The following is a 23,854-nucleotide window of genomic DNA, read 5'->3' on the forward strand; positions in this document are numbered from 1 at the left end:
AGGCATTGACCTTCCAAGAATTGATCCTTTCCTGCCTCTTCCAGGCCTTCTCAGTCCAAACCCAGATCCAGCAGAGCTCCCAGGCTACGCAAAGGACTAAGCAGTGGGGGGCCTCCACTTCCAAATCTGGGAGTAATAAAACTCCCCCTATGGTAAACTGTCTCAATGACTTCTTTTTAAAACTTCCAAGCACTTAACTGACTACCCCTTTTGGGGGAAAGATTGCACTTCATGCAATGAACTGGGAACTCATTATCCAGGACAAATGGGTTTTAAATATAATCTCCCAGGGATACAGATTTCACTTCCACACGTTGCCAATCAGTGGCCAGAGTCCCAAAAGGAAGTACTTTCTCTCAAGCATGGAGACTATTCATTTGGTACCAGAAGAGGAAAAGGGGCAAGGTTTCTACTAGAGACTTTTCCTGGTAAGCAGAAAAGACAATTCATGGCGTCCTATCCTGGACCTATCTACTCTAAACACCTTTTTGCTGATCCCAAAATTCAAGATTCTGACTCTTCACCAGTTGCTTCCTATGCTAGGCAAAGATGCCTGGTTAGCAACACTAGATTTAAACGAAGCTTACCTGCACATCCCAATAAGGGAATCCTGCAGAAGATACCTACGCTTCAAAGCAGGCTACACGCGCACTCATTTCTCTGCACTGCCCTTCAGCTTATCTACTGCTCCCAGGGTATTCACAAGTGCCTAGCTCCAGTGATTGCATTTTGCAGGCAAAGAAATATTCAAATGTGCCCATACCTGGATGATTGTCTAATTCAGGCAGAAAGCCAGGGCGTACGTTTGAATCATCTGGCCTTTGTGCAAAGGGTGCTAACTTGTCTGGGGTACACCATAAACAAAAATAAATCACACCTGGTACCCTGTCAATGAATTATATTCCTGGGAACAAGCTTGAATACAGCTTCCCAGATGGCTTTCCTCACGCCAGAGAAACAAATTTGTTTGACAACCTACTTCAAACAAGTGGCCACAAAAACCCTGCTATCTGCAAGGCAAGTACTGAAAGCCTTGGGGGTTCATGACATTCTGCATTCTTCTAATTCCATATGCAAGACTGCATATGAGGAAACTACAGTGGTATCTAAAAAGCCTATGGTGTCAACATTCTCAGGATCCAAAAGCAATGATTCCTATCATACATTGCCTATGCCTAGAATTCCTTTGGTGAGCAGAGGCCTGCAAACAAAGCAAGGGACTATCTTTCACACCACCCGCTGCTGCCCAAACCCTAACAACAGATGCATCAGACTATGCATGGGGTGCTCACCTGGCAGGGAAGTGCATTCAGGGCAAATGGAACCCAAGTCAAATGCACCTGCATTTCAATCAAAAATAAATGTTAGCTGTGCAGCATGCTCTGACAGCCTTCAAGACCACATTCTTCCAGGACAATTAATGGTAAAGATGGACAACACCACTGTTATGTGGTACATAACCAAGCAGGGGGTACACATTCTTACCCCCTCTGCAGACTAGCCATGGCATTGTGGAACGCAGCCCTGAGCTACCAAGTGCATCTACAAGCTCAATTTCTGCCAGGAAAAGTAAATACACTGGCAGACGAACTAAGTAGAAACCTCATGGACCCACACGAATGGAAACTGGAACCAAGGATTTTCAACATGTTGACAAGCAAATGGGGGAGCCCAGATATAGACCTGTTTGCCTCCCCCCAGAACTACCAGTTGGGCAAATTTTTCTCAAGGACTTCCTACAAACAAGCTTGGAAAGTGGATGCTCTGTCCTTCACCTGGAAAAAACTATCAATTTATGCCTTTACTCCTGTTTCTGTTCTCCAAATTACTACTAAAGATCAAACAGGACAAAGCAAGGATGATTTTGATTGCAGCAGACTGGCCATGCCAACACTGGGTACCCCATCTTGCGCAGGGCATCACGGTTGGCCCCATGGCACCTGCCTCAGACTCCTTCCCTGTTGTGTCAACAGGCGAACCAGATTCTGCACCCTCCCCTTCAAACACTGAACCTAGCAGCCTGGCTTATTACTCATCTCTCCTTTACCATTCCTCAGTAAACCAGTGATGAATATTTTAGAGGCAAGGAGGCCTAGTACTAGAAAATCTTATGCTGAAAAATGGAAAAGATTCTATGCCTGGAACCAGTCTCAAGGCATGAGCACAGCAGCGCCCAATTTACCTCAGATTTTACAATACTTAACTGAGATGGTTCACAAGGGCCTGTCTTTTTCCTCCATCAAAATTCACGCCTCTGCCATTTCAGCTCATAACACAGAACCTCTCCTTTTGTCTCACTCACTGCTCAAGCAGTTCCTCAGAGGGGCCAAAAATTTAAGACCACCCAGGAGAGCTCCAACTCCAGCCTGGGACCTTAACTTTGTCTTGGAGAAACTGTCTTCCTCCTTTCAAGCCAGCTGCTCCTGCAGATTTAAAATTTCTTTCTTGAAAAACCACTTTTCTTTTAGCAATCACTTCAGCAAGAAGGGTATCTAAATTGCAGGCCCTTATGGCAGTGGAGCCTTTCATCATCTTCTATGCGGACAGGGTGTCCCACAGAACCAATCCCTCCTTCATGCCCAAGGTGGTATCCAGTGTGGCTCTTAATCAGTCTATTCATTTACCAACCTTCTTTCCTAATCCACAGAACAAAGGGGAAAGGATACTGCACTCCTTAGATGTGCACAGACCACTTAGATTCTACTTGGACAGGACTAAACCTCAAAGGAAATCTGAATTGCTGATGGCATTTGCTGCAGGGACAGAGGGGAAGGCTATTTCAAAGCAAACCAGTTCTAAATGGATAGGCCATTGCATTCATTTCTGCTATAAGCACCATGGAAAACCTATCCCACAGGGGATCAGACCCCACTCGACCAGGGCTGCGTCTACCTTTACAGCCTTTCTCAGAGGCGTCCCTACCAGGGACATCCTAGACGCTGCTACCTGGAGTATTGTACATACTTTCACCAGGTATTATCATTTGCCAATTTTCTCTAAATCCAGATCTGGCTTTGCCACTGCAGTCTTGCAGGGCCTTATAACTGGTCCTAATGCTATCTAAATTCCTCCTCCCATCCTTAGCTTTGGGAATCTACCCAAATGTTATGACTGCAACATGAAGAACATAGTACAGTTGTGTATACTTACCATAAATGTAGCTGTCCGAGTGTATTCACTGTTGCAGTATTGGTTACCCTCCCTCCTGTAAATCTGACCAGTTATTTTTTTGGCTTTTCTGGACCTAGATTAGGATCTGCTGTTGCTAAGGTCACATTAGCTAGATGGTTGAAGGACTGTGACACCTTTATTTACACACAACGTAATATCTCATTTCCTACTACCATAAAAGCTCATTCAACAAGGTCTGTGGCAACTTCTGCTGCCTTCCATGCCAGAGCTTCTTTACATGACATCTGTGCAGCTGCAACTTGGGCTATGCCTCATTCCTTCATCAATCATTACAAATTGGATTTGGCCTACAGGGGAAGAGCATCTTTCGATTCTATGGTGCTCAGGAATGTCCTTCCCTGAGAGCCTCCCAGGAATAGAGGTAGCAGGGGACTCTGTCCCACACGTAAGGAATGAACGAGGATTAACAATATCAGATAAAGAAGTTGTCTTACCATAACATTCCATCTGTATTGTTGATCCTCGTTCAGTCATTATGACCCTCCCTCCTTCCCCCTCCTGTGGTTTCTAGTGGATCTCACCATCCGGTTCTCTTAGGTTATTTGACCAGAGGTAGCCTCTGCCTTCTTTAACTTACAAACTCAGTCTGAGGTAATGGAGAGGGGGATTGTGAGTAAGAGTTTAGCTCGAGAGTTTGAAGCTGACGTGAGCTTGGAAAATGGCCGGCTCGATTCCGAGCTCGGAACCGATGCGTAATGACTGAACAAGGATCAACAATACAGATGGAACGTTATGGTAAGACATAACTTCTTTTTCTGTGTGCCCTGTCTCCCTAGAGCCTGATTCACAACCATCTGCTCTGATAAAATATGTATCTGTATATATCTATAGCTAGTTGTATCTTTTTTCATATGTGCTTAGATGTTTGTGTGTGCGTGTGAGACGTGCATATATGTGTGTGTGTGTGTGTGTGTGTGTGTGTGTGTATATATGTGTGTATATATATATATATATATATATGTGTGTGTGTGTATATTTATATATATACATCTATATATCTGTATATCTATATATATCTATCTATATATATATATATATATATATATATATATGTATATATATATACGTATATATATATATATATATATATATATATATATATATATATACACACACACACACACACACACACACACACACACACATATATATGTGTGTGTGTCTGTCACAGGAGCTGTTTACATTTCTGTACAAAAACCTGCTTGACTGTAGCTGGTCCAAGGAATCCAAAACGACAGTGGTTCTTGAAATCATACCAAGTGACAGGATTGAACGAGCCAGTTTTCAGTGGAGGCCTGGGGAGAAACGCTCCAGATGCATGTCTTTGTAATGTGGGAGGAAACCAGAGCACTTGTTGGAAACCCACACAAACGCAGGGAGGACATCCAGAGTCCGCACAGAAGGCATTCCAGCCAAGAATCGAACTGGAGAACCTCTTGCTGTGAGGTGACATTGCAAATCGCTGCACCACTAAAAATGAAGGTTGTTTTAGTCTTTTAATAATCATATATATGATACATATGTACATATGATTTTACTGCTCTGGATTTTTTCTCCCCGGACCTCCACTGAAAATGGACATGTATCCAGTTGGACTTTCCCGGTTAACAAATATAAAATGAATAAAATAAAAATAAATAAATATATTTCTAACTGTATCAGACTGCTGAAAAGCATAATTTTAAGGAATTAGTATCCACTTTCATCTTTTTCTATTTGTTTTATAAATTAAATGCAGTGCTTCTGTGGTGGGTATATTTGCAAGACTGTACTACTTTTCTCTAAGTAAATTTTTCTGTTAGGTGCTGTTTAATTAACCTTTGCTTAAGTGACTTATGTTCCATTTTGAGTAAATAGGAAATGTTATACTGCAAAGCATAGAGAAACTTTGTGCTGTCGCTGAAATATTGCTGTTAACCTTCTACTACGTTTTTTTTTCTTTAGAATGTTCCAGCCAGTGCAGAAGCCTGATGGACGAACCGTGGTTTTGGTGAATAGCCCTCGTGGATCTGCAGCAGCCGGAGTACCTCAGCAGCAAGCTTCTTCGAATGAACCTTCTGATACAATGCATGTTTTACAGCCTGCTACATCCCCGCATATGCTGGGACCAGCTCAGTCTGCCTCGCCTGTCCAGCCTGCTGCGTCAGTCCAAGTAGCCACTTCAGTTCAGCCTGCTGCATCAGTCCATATGGCTGCTTCAGTGCAGTCTTCTGCACCAGTCCAGCCACTGGCTTCAGTCCATTTGGCTGCACCAGTCCCATCTGCTGTTACTGTCCAGTCTCCTGCTCAGCTCCATTTGACTGCTCCAGTCCATATTGCTGCTCCACTCCAAACTGGCTCTTCTCTCCATGTGGCTGCACCAGTCCAGTCTGTTGCTTCTGTCCATGTGACCACACCAGTGCAGCCAACTACACCTATTCAGCCAAGTGGAGTCGGTCTTCATGCACCAGTTTCCCAGCAAGTTGCAATGCCCACTACTGCTGTTGTTGCCGGTTCTGTTACTGCTGCCACTCCTGCTATTTCTCAGCCACCTTCTGTATACCATCAGATATCTGCTGTGAGACCACCAACTGTTATGGTTCATCCAGCTCTAGGGCAAACTACCATGCCAGTGCTGTCGTCACCGGTGTCTGCTCTGCCTGGTAAGGAACAGTTATGTTATGAAAGGCCTAGGGCATGCTATAATGGTTACTTGTAGAAGTTAATTTGTTGTGTCTGTGTAGTTGTCCTGTGGATAGAATCTGATTGCATATGCAAGGGACCAACTCTGGAGTCTTGAAGTAGATCCTGCAATACAGTGCATCAAGATGGCTTTTGGCTTTGGTATACTAGCCAGAAGTCAGGTTACCCATGGCAGGATAACGCCACAAGGATTGGAATACTGTAGCAGTGATCAGGACATCTGCTAATATGGTAAGTTCTTACACAACTGCACTTTACATGCATATCTAAACTCTAGGTAATCCTAGTTTAAAATTTTCTGGCTACCCTCATTGGGTGTATTCTTTTATACAGCCATACTGTTGGTGAAGTTGGAGGAATGCATGTAAAAAGTGAAGGAGTAAAACTTCCCACTGGATTTTTTTTCAAGGCATGCCTGTCTAGTACTTGCTGGTGTTTGTGATTAGATCACTGCTGCAGTAGCCTGAGATTTGTGGGAAGTCCTGCCACGGATCATACCAGCTTCTAAAACTTTATGCCGTCTTGCATGTGCCCTAGCCACTGTATAGCTCAAGGACAGCAATGTCAAATCTGTGACTAAGGTGCCAAAACTGCAGAACTTGTCATTGAAGTATGCTCTTCGCTGCAGGCTTTGAGCAATCAGTGGTCGACATGCACTGTACCAGAGTTGGGCAGATAAGTGTCTCATTAGGGAATGCATTCCACTTTTCACTTTTGTAAGATGTTCATCGTGCATACAGCTGCAGTCATAACAGATGGGTTTTCCTGCTGTCAGGCGGGTCCTCGGTCGGCCGAATTCCAAAGTCTAGGTCCGGCGTCGGATGTCGTCGCTTCTTCCCTGACGTCAGTGCGACAGGGGTATAAAAGAACCAGCTGACACCATTTTCTTCAGTCTTTCTTGCCGCGCAGTGCCCGAAGCAGAAGCATTTCACAAGTGCCGGTCGGCCAGCTCCTGAGATTACGAATATTTTTCAACCGAAGTCTTCTTGAAAGCTAAGTACCCCGTTGGGGAAACTTTTCTTGCCTCAGACCGATGTCAGACAAAGTTAATAATTGCATTTCATGTGTGAAGCAAATACCGCATAAGGATTTCCATTCCCTCTGCATTCCTTGCTTAGGCCCAGACCACAATGTCTCGGCCTGTCGTTTTTTTGCTACATTCAACAGACGCACTATTAAGCGTCGGGCGGAGTTCGCCCAACACTATTTTGGCAAAAAGTTTAATTACATTATGTCGTCTGATAATCCGACTCCAGTTTTGAGTAAAAGACGCAAAGATAAGGACCAATATACGAGGTCCGCGACTTCTACCGACACCACGCTAAAGCCGACTACTGGTGCTCCGGTTCTTAGCGAGGCGCCTACGCAGCCCCTGACTACCGATGACACTTCATTAGCGGTGTCTTCTGTGCCCGAGGTCACAGGCTCTTCGGCCCACACCCCGACTACAGATACCAAAGCCACTCTTGGCGGGGGAAACTCAGAGTTTAGACAGGCCTGCCACCTCTCAAGGTGTCTTCAGGCCGCCGCCTTCTTTTTCCATTGAGGCTTTCACTAAATCTAAAGCAGCCATGCATTCTAAGAGACCAGCTCCGCAGGGCCCCTCTCAAGGCCCCATGCCTAAAAAGCAGATGCTCAAAATGGCTGAGGATTTGATTACTCTTATCAGGGGTTCTCAACCCCCCTCGGACAAAAGGCCCAGAGTGGAGGAAGAATACCCTTCCTCGGACCAGGCCTCCATTACTTCAGAACATTCTGAAGACCAGGAACATTCATACTCCCCTTTTGAAGATTCTGATGCAGAGGAGTCCATTCCCTCTGTCTCTCCCCCTGAGGACTACTCTCTTGGGGAAACCTTGCATACCTTGAGGGAACACTTCCGCTGGGAAGGCCAAGATTACTCAGACTCCAAGAAGAGGCTCAGGGATTTCCTCTTGCTCCCTCAGCACAGGCCTCTGGCTATCCCTCCTGTCTTAGACATACTAGATGTGTATTGAGAGGCCAGCCTTAACCCAGATTCTTTACCTCCAGCTCCAGTCAAGCCTGACAGGTATTACCGGGTTCCTGATTCACACCAATTCCTATGCAAAAGCCATGCGGCTGACCCAGAAACTATTTCACAGGGTCCCAAGGGAATTGAGGCCTCCACTGCCAAAATTCCATTACCTTCAGAGAGAGATTCCAGAGCTTTAGAAAGGTGGGGGGAAAAGGTATACTCCTCGGCCACCTTAACCATGAGGGCATTAAACTGTCAGTTCCATATGTTAAAGTATCAACAGTTTTTGTTATCTCAGTTGAAAAGCAAAATGTCACAACCTGAACAACCAGACTTGAAGGAGTTGCAGGATTTGTTGCATAGTGCAGAGCAAGTGGGTAAACATACCTTGCAATGTGGTTTTGATGCTTTAGAGGCCTCATGTAGAGCTGCTGTTACAGGATCAGTCATACGTAGACATGCTTGGCTCAAAGAGCAAACCTAACCAGATCATGTCAAAGCTAAACTACTAGATGCACCTCTTCAAAAAGATGTATTGTTTGGTGTTAAAGCTGAGGAGATATTAAAGAAAATGGAGGAAAAGGCAAAATCAATGCAAACAGTGAAAGATTTCCTACAGGTACAACCTCCACGTTTCAGTAGAAATTGGCCTTCAAAAAATTGGTCCTTTCCAGCCACGGACAGACCTCAAAGAGGTAGATTCAGGCGCCCGAGGGGTAGAGGGCAATCTCAAGGATCATTTAGAGGCAGACAATGGCAAGCACCTACACCAAGAGGTGGTGAGGATAGTTCACAGCCATTCAGAAAGCAGAACCAATGACTTTCCCCTTTGCATGCCAAGCAAGGCTCAATTGGCAGCACCTTTAGGCGGAAAACTGGCGTTATTTTCGAAAAATTGGCATATTGTCACAAAACACAAATGGATTCTGGACATTATAGACAGAGGCTACAGATTCCACTTTCACACCCTTCCAAAAATGAGAGGCATGCCAAACCTGCCACACAATCAAAGGGCAGAGGCACAAAAACAAATTTCAGATCTCATGGACATGAAAGCTATTCAAGAGGTACCTGCACAAGAACAGGGTCAAGGTTTTTATTCCAGACTATTCCTGGTACCAAGGAAGGGGAAAGATTGGAGACCTATTTTGGACCTATCCATCCTAAACGCATATTTACTCGTACCAAAATTCAAGATGCTCACATTACAGCAGCTTCTTCCCATGCTGGGCAAGGAGTCTTGTCTTGTAACATTAGACCTCAAGGAGGCATACCTGCATGTCCCAATCAGACAAGATTGCAGAAGATGCCTCAGATTTCTTGCAGGTTCAACCCATTATCAATTCTCTGCATTGCCCTTTGGCTTATCTACTGCACCCAGAGTGTTCACGAAATGCCTGGCATCAGTAATTGCCTTCTGCAGACTTCAAGGGATACAAATATACCCATATTTGGACGACTGCCTGATCCAAGCAGACAGCAAGCACATACTTCTGAAACATCTGGCGTTTGTAATAATGTTGTTGAATTCTCTAGGATACACAGTCAACAAAAAGAAATCAAGACTAATACCCTCTCATACAATAATTTTCCTGGGTGCCAGCTTGAATACAAACACCCAGATGGCCTACCTCACGCCAGAGAAACCAGGGCTACTAACTCATTACTTCAGAAAACTGGCAACCTTCACCAGGCTGACTGCAAGGAAAATCCTGCAGGCTCTGGGATTCATGGCATCTTGCATCCTGCTAATCCCATGTGCAAGCTGCATATGAGGAAACCTCAATGGTACCTGAAAAACCTATGGTCTCAACACAGCCACAGTTTGGAAACAGTAATACCACTAATTCCATGTCTTCAAAAGGAATTTCTGTGGTGGGCTCAAGCATGCCAAAGAAACATAGGTCTCCCATTCTGCAAGCCTCAAGCAAATCAAGTCATCACAACAGACGCCTCGGACTACGCCTGGGGAGGGGGGGGTGCACATGACAGATCGGTGCATTCAGGGCAAATGGTCCCAAAAAGAAAAGCACCTACACATCAATCAAAAGGAAATGCTAGCAGTAATAAATGCTATTATGTCTTTCAAAAACCTACTGCATCCAGGCCAGCTATTGATAAGGACAGACAACACCACAGTGATGTGGTACATAAACAAACAGGGAGGAACCCATTCATACCCCCTATGCAGGCTAGCCATGTCTCTTTGGAACATGGCTCTGGAATTACAAATCCAACTATAAGCACAGTTCCTGCCAGGCAAGGAAAACACGCTGGCAGACAACCTAAGCAGAAGTATGACAGATCCACACGAATGGAAGTTGCATCCTCAAGTTTTTACAAAGATAATTCAAGCATGGGGAAGACCAGACATAGATCTCTTTGCCACCCACAGAAATTACCAATTGACAAAATTCTGCTCAAGGACCTTTCATCCACACGTCTGGAAAGTGGACGCGCTCTCTTTTAGTTGGACAACAATGACAGTTTATGCCTTTCCACCGCTTCCTCTGCTGCTCAAAGTTCTATTAAAAGCCAGAGCAGACAGACCAAAGATGATTCCCATTGCTCCAGACTGGCCAAGACAACACTGGTACCCACTCCTGAGGAGCCTGACACATTCCCCACCATGGATCCTTCCTCTAATGCCTCTTCTACTGACTCAGCACAACTTCAAAACTCTTCACAGTCAGCTGAAAACGCTCAATCTAGCCGCATGGAGGATTCCTTAAATTCACAACAGACCCTACTCTCCAAGGAGGTGCAGAATGTCATTTTGGAGGCCAGAAGGCCTTCTACTAGAAAAGCCTACTCCGCAAAATGGAAACGGTGTTGTGCCTGGAATCAGAAAAAGGGTCAGAATCTTGAAATACTGAATTTTTACCTCAAATATTACAGTACCTAGCGGAGATGCTAAGCAGTGGACTTTCATTCTCCTCCATCAAAATCCATGCCTCAGCCATTTCTGCAGAATACAACACTGATCCTCCTTTATTATCTCACCCTCTCAAGACAGTTCCTCAGAGGGGCCAAGAATATAAAACCCCCAAGGAAGCAACCAGTACCTGCTTGGGACCTCAATTTCATTCTAGAAAAACTGACCCTGCCTCCTTTTGAGCCAGCTGCTTCAACAGAACTACAATATTTGTCATGGAAAACAGCCTTCCTTCTGGCTATCACCTCAGCACGCAGGGTTTCGGAACTACAAGACCTCATGGCTGTGCAGCCTTTCATCATTTTCCATCAGGACAGAGTTTCCTTACGAACCAACCCTTCTTTTATGCCAAAGGTAGTATCCAGGGTAGCCTTGAATCAGGCTATCCACTTAACTACCTTTTACCCTAATCCACAAAACAAAGGGGAGAAACTACTACATTCCTTGGACATTCACAGACAGCTCCGTTATTATTTGGACAGAACAAGGCCTTACAGAAAATCGGAGCAACTCTTTGTGTCCTATGCTACAGGTGCTCAAGGGAAGCCTATTTCCAAACAGACAATCTCAAAATGGATAGCCCACTGCATTCGCTTTTGTTACTCTTTTCATGGTAAAACTGTACCTACAGGCATCAGATCTCACTCCACAAGGGCCACAGCTACCTCTGCAGCTTTCCTCAGGGGGTTTCCTACCAAAGATATTTTGGAAGCAGCCACTTGGAGTTCTGTACATACTTTCTCCAAGCACTATCACCTACCATTATACTCCATATCTAGAGCGGGCTTTGCCACTGCAGTCTTGCAGGGCATCCTGGCTCCTCCTAGTTCCACTTAGTGCCTACCACCCCTTCTTTAGCTTTGGGATTCTACCCATCTGTTATGACTGCAGCTGTATGCACGATGAACATAGTACAGTTTTGTACCTACCATAAATGCAGATGTTAGAGTGCTAATATAGCTGCAGTCCAGGTTTCCCTCCCTCCTTCCCCTCTTGGGACAGGCCTAATTGCTAACACCTCCTCATGCAACATGATTGGGGTATTCTTTTATGGTGTATTTGCTTGCAACTACTGTTTTTTGATTTTATTGCATTGCATTATTACATAAATTTATGTTTTGCCTTCCTTCTGGGGTCACCTGACATCTGGGGCAAGAAAAACTGAAGAAAATGGCGTCAACTGGTTCTTTTATACCCCTGTCGCACTGACGTCAGGGAAGAAGCAATGACATCCGACGCCGGACCTAGACTTTGGAATTCGGCCGACCGAGGACCCGCCTGACGGCAGGAAAACCCATCTGTTATGACTGCAGCTGTATTAGCACTCTTAACATCTACATTTATGGTAGGTACAAAACTGTACTTTCTTTTCTGTCAGAAATAATTGCTAAAGGCTGAAACTGGTGTTTTAAGTGTATTGCTAAAAAGAGCATTTCAAATCTGACATTTCCTGGTTGTGGTTCCCTGTGGGGAAATCTTAAGCAAATAAGAAAAAAAAAAACTTTTTTTTCTCATATCTTGTGGCTAGGATACTAGGGCTTGTGGTTTTGAGATTTTGGCTCGTCGTTGAAAATATTTACCTCAAAACATATTTTTCCTTTTAGGTTGTTTCACAGACCATCATTAGCTCTGTTACCCATTTGTCAGACATGTTTTTTTTTTTTTGTTATAAACAAGTGATCCTGAGTCAATGGTATGTTCCTTATTGTTTATCATATTTTGTGAAGAAGTGTTACTTTTCTGTCAAAAAGTGTCAGTCTAGTGTCTTTGGTGGTTGTCACTAAAAATTCACCTCAGACCTTTACTGTTTTGTCGGGAGATAAGACCAACTCTGCAAGGGCCTGCAAGCCACATGTCAGACACCTTTTAGGGTAGTTAGATTGCCCTGGATCCACGTGGGTATTCACTTATAATTGATTTAATTTTTATGTCAGTGTTGGGGGCTAGGTCTAGTGTGCTTAATGGTAGTCATTAAAACATCTTGCCTCGGAACTTAACTTTTCTGTCAGGAGATGAGACAAACTCTTCTATCCACTTGTCAGACACTTTTTGTGGCAAGTTCATGGACCTGGGTCCTAATAACTCTCTTCTCTTCCTGCACAAGGAGAGAACAAAGCTGTTGGGGGGGGGGGGGGGTAGTCTTGACTATGGTTTTCCCTTTACCTTCCCAACTGATGAGTGACTCCTCTGTGGCCATCTGTCATTGTTTGGACTGCTTATCACTTTATTTTGCCCCATCTAAGGCATATCCTCTGTGGAGAATCCATTTTGTGCTAACAGTGGAGAAGGGATTTGGCTGATACTCCTTCACTAAGCCTCTTTGAGGAGCTTCATTCCCACAGAAGCGACTCCCTTTGAAGCTGCTCTTTTTCCATGAGGGGTCTCCCTGAAAAAGACAATACAAGGTTAGACATTTATCTTCTGCAAAAGCAGATAGTGAGAATTTTCTGTCTAAATGCAGATACTACCCCACCCCACTAAAAAGAAAAAGCTTTTCCTGCCTGTCTGATTCTGATCCCCAGTCTGAGGGACAGGATTTAGATTGACTGTAGTTCTCAAATTCCCACTCCGTAGTATGGTGAATCTGACGAAAGTTATTCTTAAGAATCCCCTTCTGAAGAGTTGTAATTTTCAAAAACTATTGCCAGAATGAAGGACTTTCGTCAATGGGTACAAAAGAAGTACCAGAAATCCAGCAAAGTTGATATGATTTCTTAGAGGTGAAGTTTCCTCACCCTGCAGCTGTTCCTCCTGTGTTACCAGCCTTAGAGGATGCCTTCTTCCCCAAACCAAGGATAATCTAAGAAAAGACTGATTTGTATGCTCCTTGTGTTTTCCCCTTACCACCCTGGTAATATTGTAGAGCTTTCCCAAGTCTTGGTCTTCACTTTCCTCTTGTGACAGCAGATAACTTCACATACTTGGGTTCTGAGAATCATTGAAAAAAGGCTACAGCTGGCAGTAGGATTCCCCTTCTTGTTTTCTAAGGGATTCCTGTGTATCCGTCCAGTTAAACTTCCCTGTTTCCTCCTATTCTAGAGTAAATGCTGTGTCAGGGGGTTTATAAAACATGCTTCCTGAGGACTTGGAGGGGAAAAGGTTTTACTTGATATCAAAAAAGAAGGAATCCTGAGAACTGTCCTAGAACTTTCTTTCTAAACCTTCTTATTTCATTACAGTTCCCAAAGATTTCATGCAGGTTTCAGTTTTCTGTGTATGCTCAACATTTTCAATTTTCTACTTCTCCCTTTGCCTCGTTGGTCTAAGAATGTTTACAGAAGTATAGGTCTCCTGTAATAGCCCATGGCAGGTTGCAGGGCTTTCACGTGTTCACATATTTAAAATATGCAAAAATAAAGCAGTTGTTTTTCATAAGCTGTCAAGAATCTCTGGCTTTGAGTAAACAATAAAAAAAAAAAGTCAGCCTGAGTTTTCAGGTGAACATACAGAAATGTTCTGGCTTCCTGTCTCCCAGAATACTGTTCCTGGGGTATTAACTGGACACATCCCTCATGGTGGCTTTTTTTCCTTAGAACAAAGTGGGTTGTTAAAAGGAACTGTTTCTCGTATATCCCAACCAGACACATCATAATTCTAGGATGTTCTTTGTGTTTCGCTGTTGCAGTCATCACATTTGGGTTATCTGTTTGCAGTAGCCCTTATTCGGCCTGATTAACAAAGTCTTGGGTCCTGCGTTGGTTGCTGTCTCTTCTTCCGTGACGTCAGGTCGTCAGGGGTATAAAACATGCAGCCGACGCTATTACATCAGTCTTACTTGCCGTGCGATGCCCGAAGCAGAAGCAGTTCGCAAGTGCCAGTCGGCAGACTCTTGAAATTTTCGTTTTTGAGTTTGAGAACCGAAGTCTTCAACTAAAAGCAAAGTACCCCATTGGGGAAACTTTTTCTTGCTCTAAACTGATGTCAGTAAAAGTAAATGCATTTCTTGTGGAAAGCAAATACTTCATAAAGATTTTAATTCGTATTGTATTCCTTGCTTAGGCCCTGACCACGACGTACCTCGCTGTCCGTTTTGTGCTTTATTTAAACCACAAACTGCCCGTTATTGGTATATTTTCACTTTGAAATATTTTGGTTCAATTATCCAGATATGTCTTTGGCAAGCCTTCCGACTACCGACAAAACGCAAAGATAAAGACAGAGACAGGCTGCCTAGGTCCAAAGCTGCCAACGGTTCTCCTCTGCCAGTTCGCCGGTACTCAGTGAGGCGCTTTCACAGCCCCTGATACCCACTACTTCAGATTTGCAGGCCTCTACTGAGATCCATTTGGAGTCTGGTATGCCACGAGATGCCTCAGCTGTGGAATCTTTGGATGTCTCTACCTTGGATGGGTCCGGAGCTGCTGTGCAGGCACCGGCTTTTATACTAAACCAACGCCATATTTTTCTTCAAGGCCTAAAACTCGAACCATGCCTAGAAAACTGAAGCCCAGACCGCATGGTCAGGGCTCTATGCCTAAAAAACAAATAATGACTGAAGACCTTGTTACTTTATTCAGGGGAAGCCAACCTTCTCCCTCTAAGAGACCTAGGACTGAGTTTTCTTATGATACTTCTGACCAGAATTCTGAATTTTCTGTTTCCCTTGATGACTAGGATTTACCCTTATCTACCTGATTCTGATGCTGAGGACTCTACCCCCCCCCCCTTGAGGATTTCTCTCGTGGTGAAACCTTGCATACTCTTATGGAGCATTTCCGTTGGGAAAGTCAGGATTTCTCTGATTCTAAAGAGTCTTAGGGATTTCTTACTCCTGCCCCTGCACAGGCCTTTAGCTAACCCTCCTGTACTAGACATTGTTGATGCCTTTTCGGAATCTAGCTTGGCCCCTGACTCTTTACCTCCTTCTCCCAGTAAACCTTATAGATATTGCAAGGTTCCTGACTCTCACAAGTTCCTTTTCAAAAATCCTACTGCGGATCCTGAGACTATTTCACGTGGACCCAAGGGCATTAAAGCTACTACTGCCAAAAATCCTACCCCCTCTGATAGAGACTCCCGGGCGCTGGATAGATGGGGTAAGAAGGTATACACTTCTGCAGCTTTGGCCATTAGGGCCTTAAACTGCCAGTTTCATATGTTAAAGTATCAGCAGCATAATAGTGGATTACTTAAACAGAAAATTATGTTGATTCCTGATTGTGCTGAAAATAAGGATTTACAGGATTTAATGCATTTTGCTGAACAAGTTGGAAGACATACTTTGCAATGTGGTTTTGATTCACTAGAGTCATCTTGCAGGGTTGCTGTCATTGGATCTGTACTTAGAAGGCATGCTTGGCTTAAGGAGCAATCCTTGCCAGATCATGTTAAAGCTAAATTATTGGTTGCTCCCTTAAATCAGGACCACCTGTTTGGCAATAAGGCAGAAGAAGTTCTTAAAATGATGGAGGAAGAAGCTAAATCTATGCAAACTGTTAAAGATTTTTTACAAGTACAACCTCCAAGGTTTAGTAGGCATTCGCCTTCCAAAAATTGGTCCTTTCCTGCTTCTCCCAGATCATCTCAGTCCAAATCAAGATCGAGCAGTGCTCCCAGGCTTCAGTCCCAGGGTACGCACAAGACTAAACAGTGGGGGGGGGGGGGGGCTCCACTTCCAAATCTGTGAGTAATAAAACTCCCCCCTATGGTAAACTGTCTCAATGACTTATTTTTGAAACTTCCAAGCACTTCTCAACTGATTGCCCTTTTGGGGGCAAAGATTGCTCTTCATGCAAAGAACTGGGAACTCATTACCCAGGACAAATGGGTTGTAAATAGTGTCCCAGGGATACAGATTTCTCTTACACATGTTACCAACACCAAGCGGGTGGCCAGATCTACCCCCAAATCAGTGGGCAGAGGCCCAAAGCAAGTACTCTCTCTCTTGAGCACGGGGGATATTCAGTTGGTACCCGAAGAGGAAAAGGTACAAGGTTTCTACTCGAGACTTTTCCTGATAACTAGAAAAGACAATTCATGGCGTCCTATCCTGTACCTGTCTGCTCTAAACACCTTTTTGGTTATTCCAAAATTCAAGATGCTGACTCTTCACCAGTTGCTCCCTATGCTAGGCAAAGACACTTGGTTGGCAACACTAGATTTAAAGGAGGCATACCTGCACATCCCAATCAGGGAATCTTGCAGAAGATACCTACGCTTCAAAGCAGGCTACACACACTATCAGTTCTCTGCACTGCCCTTTGGCTCATCTACTGTGCCCAGGGTATTCACTAAGTGTGTAGCTCCAGTCATTGCATTTTGCTGGCAAAGAAATATTCAAATATACCTGGAAGGTTGTCTAATTCAGGCAGAAAGCCAGGACATGCTTTTAAATCATCTGGCCTTTGTACAAAGGGTGCTAACTTTTCTGGGGTACACCATAAACGAAAATAAATCACACATGGTACCCTTTCAACAAATTATATTCCTGTGAGCAAGCTTGAATTGAACTTCCCAGATGGCTTTCCTTACACCAAAGAAACAAATTAATTTGACAACCTACTTCAAACAAGTGGCCACCAAAACCCTGATATCTGCAAGGCAAATACTTCAAGCCTTGAGGTTGATGGCCTCCTGCAGTCTTCTAATTCCATGTGCAAGACTGCATACGAGGAAACTGCAATGGTATCTAAAGCCTATGGTGTCAACATTCTCAGGATCTAGAAGCAATGATTCCTATCCTACCTTGCCTACGCCTGGAGTTCTTTGGTGGGCAGAGGCCTGCCACCAAAGCAAACCTTAACAGACACATCAGGCTATGCATGGGGGGCTCACTTGGCAGGGAAATGCATTCAGGGCAAATGGAACCCAAGTTAAATGCACGTTCATATCAATCAAAAAGAAGTGTTAGCTGTACAGAATGCTCTGACAGCATTCAAGGACCACATTCTTCCAAGACTATTAATGGTAAAGACGGACAACACTACTGTTATGTGGTACATAAACAAGTAGGGGGTACACATTCTTACCCCCCCTGCAGACTAGGCATAACATTGTGGAACACAGCCCTGAGCTACCAAGTGCATCTACAAGCTCAATTCCTGCCAGGAAAAGTAAATACACTGGCAGATGAACTAAAGCAGAAACCTCATGGACCCACACGAGTGGAAACTGGAACCAAGGAATGTTAAGTTGTCTATCTCGCCTTCATTCTTGCTGGATGGGTTCGGAGCCGAAACTCGGCTCCAACTCAGCCACTCTAAAAGCTCGAGAGCTAGTTCCACCGGCTCGAGGCTCCCCTATATCCCACAATGCTAGGCAGTAACTCCTCAGATCTCGTTTGCCGCTATAGCTATCGAGGTGCTCTTCAACCGGCTCGTCAGGTTAGTTTTTTTTTTTTTAAACTAAGCTTTTGATAGAATTGGCCCCCTTTAAGTTATCTTTCTGTGTTAAAACTTATTTAGGTAGAGTTTCTTTCCACCCCCTTCCAAAAATGTTTTCCCTTTTTTCCAAGAACTTCTAGAGTTCTTTCCTCAAACTTTTAGGCCCCGTCCCTCCCTTCCTAGTAGTTGGAGTGTCTGGTTTTTTTCTGAGGAAATTAGTTACTAAAATTAGTTTAAACTACTCTAATTTAGTTTAATTTAATCTAAAGGTAATCTGTGTGTGTATGTGTGAATGTTTGTGATTACTTTCTCTTAGCAATGTCTAAGGAATCGAAGGTCTCAGGCTTTAAGAAGTGTGACTCGTGCTGTCAGATGATGTCTCTGACAGACGGTCACACTTCTTGTGTATACTGCCTGGGACCTTTGCACGTGCAGGACTCATGTGCTGTTTGCCATGGCTTCAGCCCTAGAGTCCTGCAGGAGCGTAAAAATAAGCTCATTTTAAGGGGCTTATTGAAGCCTGAGGGTCCCCCGACTCAATCTTCGGGGAAACCCTCGAAGCCTACCAGACCTTCGGCTCCGATATCGGAGTTGGCCTCTGGAACTTCAAAGGCTGTTCGAACATCGGCTCCGGCTGGAGCCGATGATCCTCGAACTCATGTCTCTACTATTTCCTCGGCTCCGGCCGGAGCCGAGGTAGACACCGGTGAGTCGGCTCCGATCAGATTGTCGGAACCGACCACCAGGAAAAGGTCCCGGTCGCCATCTATCGGCTCCGTTCATTCGGCTCCAGCATCACCATTGTTGTCTGAACGGAGCCATAGATCTCACTCCTCTAGATCGTCAAGACTATCAGATCATGATCTTCAGAGGGTAGTGAGTCGACTTCTTAAGTCCGAGGCACTGGCCCAGATGCTTCAAAGCCCGACTCAACAGTTGATGGCTATTCCCATCTCTCAGAATGTTCCTCCTCTGACTCTTTTGAGTTCTGAGCCGGGGCGGCTCGGACCCGAGACTGTGGCTGCGTCGGAACCGATACTGTTGTCTTCAGTACCGTCGTCTGCTCCGATATCTTCCTTGGAGGAATCACGGCGCCGGACTTCCCTCGTCGGCTCCGAGGGGGCGAGTGGCATCGGACCATTGTCCGACCCCGCTCTCCCTCTCGGAGCTTCGGCGCTGGTGAGTTTGGCTCCGACATCGGCCTCGGAGCCATCACTGTCAGTGCCGGGGGAGGATGTTAAGTTGTCTATCTCGCCTTCATTCTTGCTGGATGGGTTCGGAGCCGATCCTCGGCTCCGACTCGGCCCCTCTAAAAGCTCGAGAGCTAGTTCCACCGGCTCGAGGCTCCCCTATATCCCACAATGCTAGGCGGTAACTCCCAGATCTCGTTTGCCGCTACGCGATCGAGATGCTTTTTCAACCGGCTCGCCAGGTTAGTTAAAATACTTAGTTTCATCACTAGATAGACCCCTTTTAAGTTACTGTTTTCTTCATAGTTTTAATAGTTAAATAGTTTACTCCCCTTTATAGTCAGTTTTTCCTCCTAAATTTCCTAATTTCATTCCCTTGGGCTTTAGGCCCAGTCCCTCCCTTCCTTAATAGTTGGAGTGACTGTGTTTGTAGGGATTTAATTTATAAGTTAATTACTAAATTTTAATTTAAATTTTTACAAGTGTAATCGGGGTGTGTGTGTGTGTGTGTGTGTGTGTGTGTGTGTGTGTGTGTGCTTGTGGTTACACTTGGACTTTTCCTTGGACATGTCCAAAGAATCGAAGGTCTCAGGCTTCAAGAAGTGTGACTCGTGCTGTCAGAAGATGTCTCTGACAGACGGTCACACTTCTTGTGTTTACTGCCTGGGGCCTTTGCACCTGCAGGACTCCTGTGCTGTTTGCCATGGCTTCAGCCCTAGAGTCCTGCAGGAGCGAAAAAATAAACTAATACTAAGAGGCTTATTGAAGCCTGAGGGTCCCTCGACTCAATCCTCGGGGAAACCCTCCAAGCCTTCCAGACCTTCGGCTCCAGTGTCTGAGCCGTCTTCTGGGGGTCCTAAGGCTGTTTGAACATCGGCTCTGGCCGGAGCCGATGAATCTCGAACACATGCCCCTATTATTTCCTCGGCTCCGGCCGGAGCCGAGGAAGACATAGCTGAGTCGGCTCCGATCAAGTTGTCGGAACGGACATCTAGGAAAAGGTCCCGATCTCCATCTGTCGGCTCCGTTCATTCGGCTCCAGCATCACCTTTGCTGTCTGAACGGAGCCATAGATCTCACTCCTCTAGGTCTTCCAGACTATCGGATCATGACCTTCAGAGAGTAGTGAGTCGACTTCTTAAGTCCGAGGCACTAGCCCAGATGCTTCAAAGTCAGATTCAACAGTCGAGGACTATTCCCATTACTCAAAATGTTCCTCCTCTGACTCTTGAGTTCGGAGCCGGGGCGGCTCGGACCCGAGACTGTGGTGGCATCGGAACCGATACCTTTGTCTTTGGTGCCGTCGTCTGCTCCGATGTCTTCCTTGGAAGAATCTCTGCGCCGGACTTCCCTCGTCGGCTCCGAGGGGGCGAGTGGCATCGGACCCTTGTCCGACCCCGCTCTCCCTCTCGGTGCTTCGGCGCTGGTGAGTTCGGCACCGACATCGGCCTCTGAGCCATCACTGTCGGTGCCGAGGGAGGTTTTTAGCTTTGCCTGACAGGGGTGCCTTCGAGGTCATGAGGAGCATGTTAGAACCTGGTTCAACTTCACAGTCGGCTCCATCTGCCCCTCCCTCCATGGTGCCTCCGGTGATTTCTGCTCACTCCCTCATCCCCAACCGCAGAGAGCCAGCTCCTCCTGACCCGGTAGGAGAGCCCCCTAGGAAGAGGCAGTGCAAGAGGAAGCACATAGACTCCTCTGAGTCTGTCACCTCTGACACTGATTTAGAGGATTCTGAAGGTTCCCCTCGTTCCCCCTCTGAAGATGTCTCCTTTGCAGACATCCTCGAAATCTTAAAACAGAGGGGGAATTGGCCAGCCCTCAACCCTTCAGAGGATGAATCGGTGCATCTTGAGGCGTTTGGCTCTCGCCCTTCCACCTCCTGGGTGTCCCCTCCCTTTGACCCCCTTATGCAAGTGGTGGCAAAGAAGACCTGCACGGCTCCTGACTCAGTGGAACCCACCCCCAGGAGACCATCAAAATTTATCACTGCTCCCAAGGACAAAGAATTTTTGACCAAAGGTGTCTCTGTGGATGCTATGGTGGTGGCTGCGGCCACCAAGAAGGAGCTAGCTGATCCTTCAGTGCCTGTCCATCCTCCTAACAAGGAATCCAGGACTATGGACAGGTACGGGAAGCGGATGTTCTCGTCAGCGAGCTTTTCTATGCGCTCGCTGAATTACCTGTGTCATTTCACTCGTCTCCAGAGAGATTTGCTCAAGGAAGCGAGCGAAATGTTAAAGGATCCAACAGCTGCGGGTTTTCAGGATAGGATGAACTCTCAGCTGGCCACCCTCAATTCAATAGTTAACTCCTCCATGCGCTTCCTTTCATATGCGGCGGATGGAGCGAGCAGAGCGGCAGGTACAGGTGTAGCCCTACGTCGGCACGCCTGGATGCGGCTATGTAATTTTGCGGACCCTTTCAAGGCGTCCTTCACTAACTCCTCGTTTGATGGATCATCCCTCTTTGGTCCTCAAGTGAAGGAAACCCTGACTAGGTGCGAGACTGAAGGCAAGACTCTCTCTGCCGTGGGAGTCCGTTTTTCTACTCCTCCTAGGCCTTTCCCCAAAGGCCAGAAGGGGGGAAAGATGTGGTTCCGCAAACAATCTCAGGGAGTTTTGCCTGACGCACAGAGTCAGTTCCCCTCTATAGGCAGAGGGGGGAACAATAATAGTAGACGCCGCCCTAGAGGCAGAGGGGGCCCGCAGAATCAGGGCAGTTGAGAAACCTTCTCCGACAAGCCCTTTCAGCATCCCTGAGGTGTTGCCCGACTGTCCACCTTCGGAGGCAGTCGGGGGAAGACTATCTCTGTACCCAGAAGCCTGGATATCCCTAACTCAAGACAAGTGGGTACAGTCTATCATTTCCGAAGGCTACAGAATCTCTTTCCTTCGCATTCCAAAGCAATCCAAAAAATCCCTTCCAGACGTTCCACCCAGTCAAAGGGAGCAAGCAGCGCTAGAAATTTCAAAGCTGCTTGCAAAAAGAGCCATTCAACCAGTTCCAGAAGACCAACAAGGATCCGGAATCTACTCCAAATTCTTTTTGGTTCCAAAGAAAACAGGGGACTGGAGACCCATTTTGGATCTCAGCAACTTGAACAAGTTTGTCAAGAAAACAAAGTTTCGGATGGTCACGCTACAGTCCATTCTACCCCTATTGGGGCGGGACAACTGGATGTGCTCTATAGATCTCCAGGATGCGTACTACCATATCAAAATGTGCCGGCGCTCCAGGAGATTCCTCCGCTTTAGGCTGGGAACCAGTCATTTCCAATTCAGGGCCCTGCCCTTTGGACTCACTACAGCCCCCCCGAGTGTTTACCAAATGCATGGCAGTGGTCACCTCTCATCTGAGACGACAAGGATTCCGAGTGTTTCCGTATTTAGACTACTGGCTCCTTACAGCCCCCACCAAGCATCGTCTGCTTCTTGCCAGAAACTGCATCTTCCACACGTGTCAAACATTAGGCATTTCAGTAAATTACGAAAAGTCTGTGTTGTCGCCCTGTCGTGTTATTACCTTCATAGGCGCAAATCTAGACACAGTCAACATGTCAGCCAGACTCACAGAGCAGAGAATAGCAGACATACACAGACAAGTCTCTCTTGTCTTGCAGAGCAGCAAGATCAAAGTCAGACTGATCCTGAAGGTCTTAGGGATAATGGCGGCTGCGATCCCTCTCCTACCTTTAGCCCGATTCCACATGAGAATCTTACTATGGATGCTCTTCACACAATGGTCATACCAACAACTTCCAATGTCCCATTCCATTGCGATAACACAATCGTGCAGGAATCATCTTTCTTGGTTGATCTCATCCCCCCAGCTCTTCCTAGGGAGACCCTTTGTCCCTCCCCCTCCAGTTGCTACACTGACAACGGATGCCTCCCTGATCGGGTGGGGGCGACATTACCAGGGCAGGACAGTCCAAGGCATGTGGCAACCTTTCGAACGCCACTTGCACATAAATGTCCTGGAGATGAGAGCAGTGCTTCTAGCGCTGCAAGCCCTACAAGACTCTCTTCCCATGGGGACTATAGCAATTCAGACAGACAATGTCTGTAGTGTGGTACATCAACAAACAAGGCGGAACCCGATCCTACCCTCTGTGTCGAGAGGCACTCAGACTGTGGCAATGGGCGATTTTCTTCTCAGCGGTTTCTGTTAGCAACACACATTCCCTGGAAGTCCAACGTGATTGCGGACAAATTGAGCAGAGCTATTCTCATGCCTCACGAGTGGTCTCTGAAGAATTCAGTGTTGGAGAAAGTTTTTCGAAAGTGGGGCCGGCCTTGCTGCGACCTTTTCGCTACTCCCCAAAACAGCAAGTGCGACGATTTTTTCACCCTCTTTCCTCAACCAGGCCATCCCAGCAGAGACACTCTAGTCCACGATTGGCCCCGGGGACTTCTGTATGCTTTTCCTCCCTTCCCACTGATATCTCAACTGATATAGAAAGCCATCGCTCAGAAAGCTTCCATGTATGCTTTTCCTTTCCACTGGATCTGGACCCAGTCCCCCTTGACCCATC

At 45.8% G+C, this 23,854-nt stretch overlaps 1 protein-coding gene across 1 annotated transcript in view; it reads left to right on the plus strand.

The window, feature by feature from the left end:
- LOC122814504 (Snf2 related CREBBP activator protein) overlaps window positions 1-23,854 on the plus strand; it is a 3,617,155-nt gene that overhangs the window by 2,107,373 nt on the left and 1,485,928 nt on the right. The window contains exon 16 of the mRNA XM_044087079.1: window positions 5,137-5,834. Within this exon, the coding sequence (XP_043943014.1) occupies window positions 5,137-5,834 (698 nt within the window). The remainder of the gene's footprint in view (window positions 1-5,136; window positions 5,835-23,854) is intronic.

The sequence above is a fragment of the Protopterus annectens genome, chromosome 10.part0 (assembly GCF_019279795.1).
Source record: "Protopterus annectens isolate FY-2018-M chromosome 10.part0, PAN1.0, whole genome shotgun sequence".
NCBI classification, from domain to species: domain Eukaryota; kingdom Metazoa; phylum Chordata; order Ceratodontiformes; family Protopteridae; genus Protopterus; species Protopterus annectens.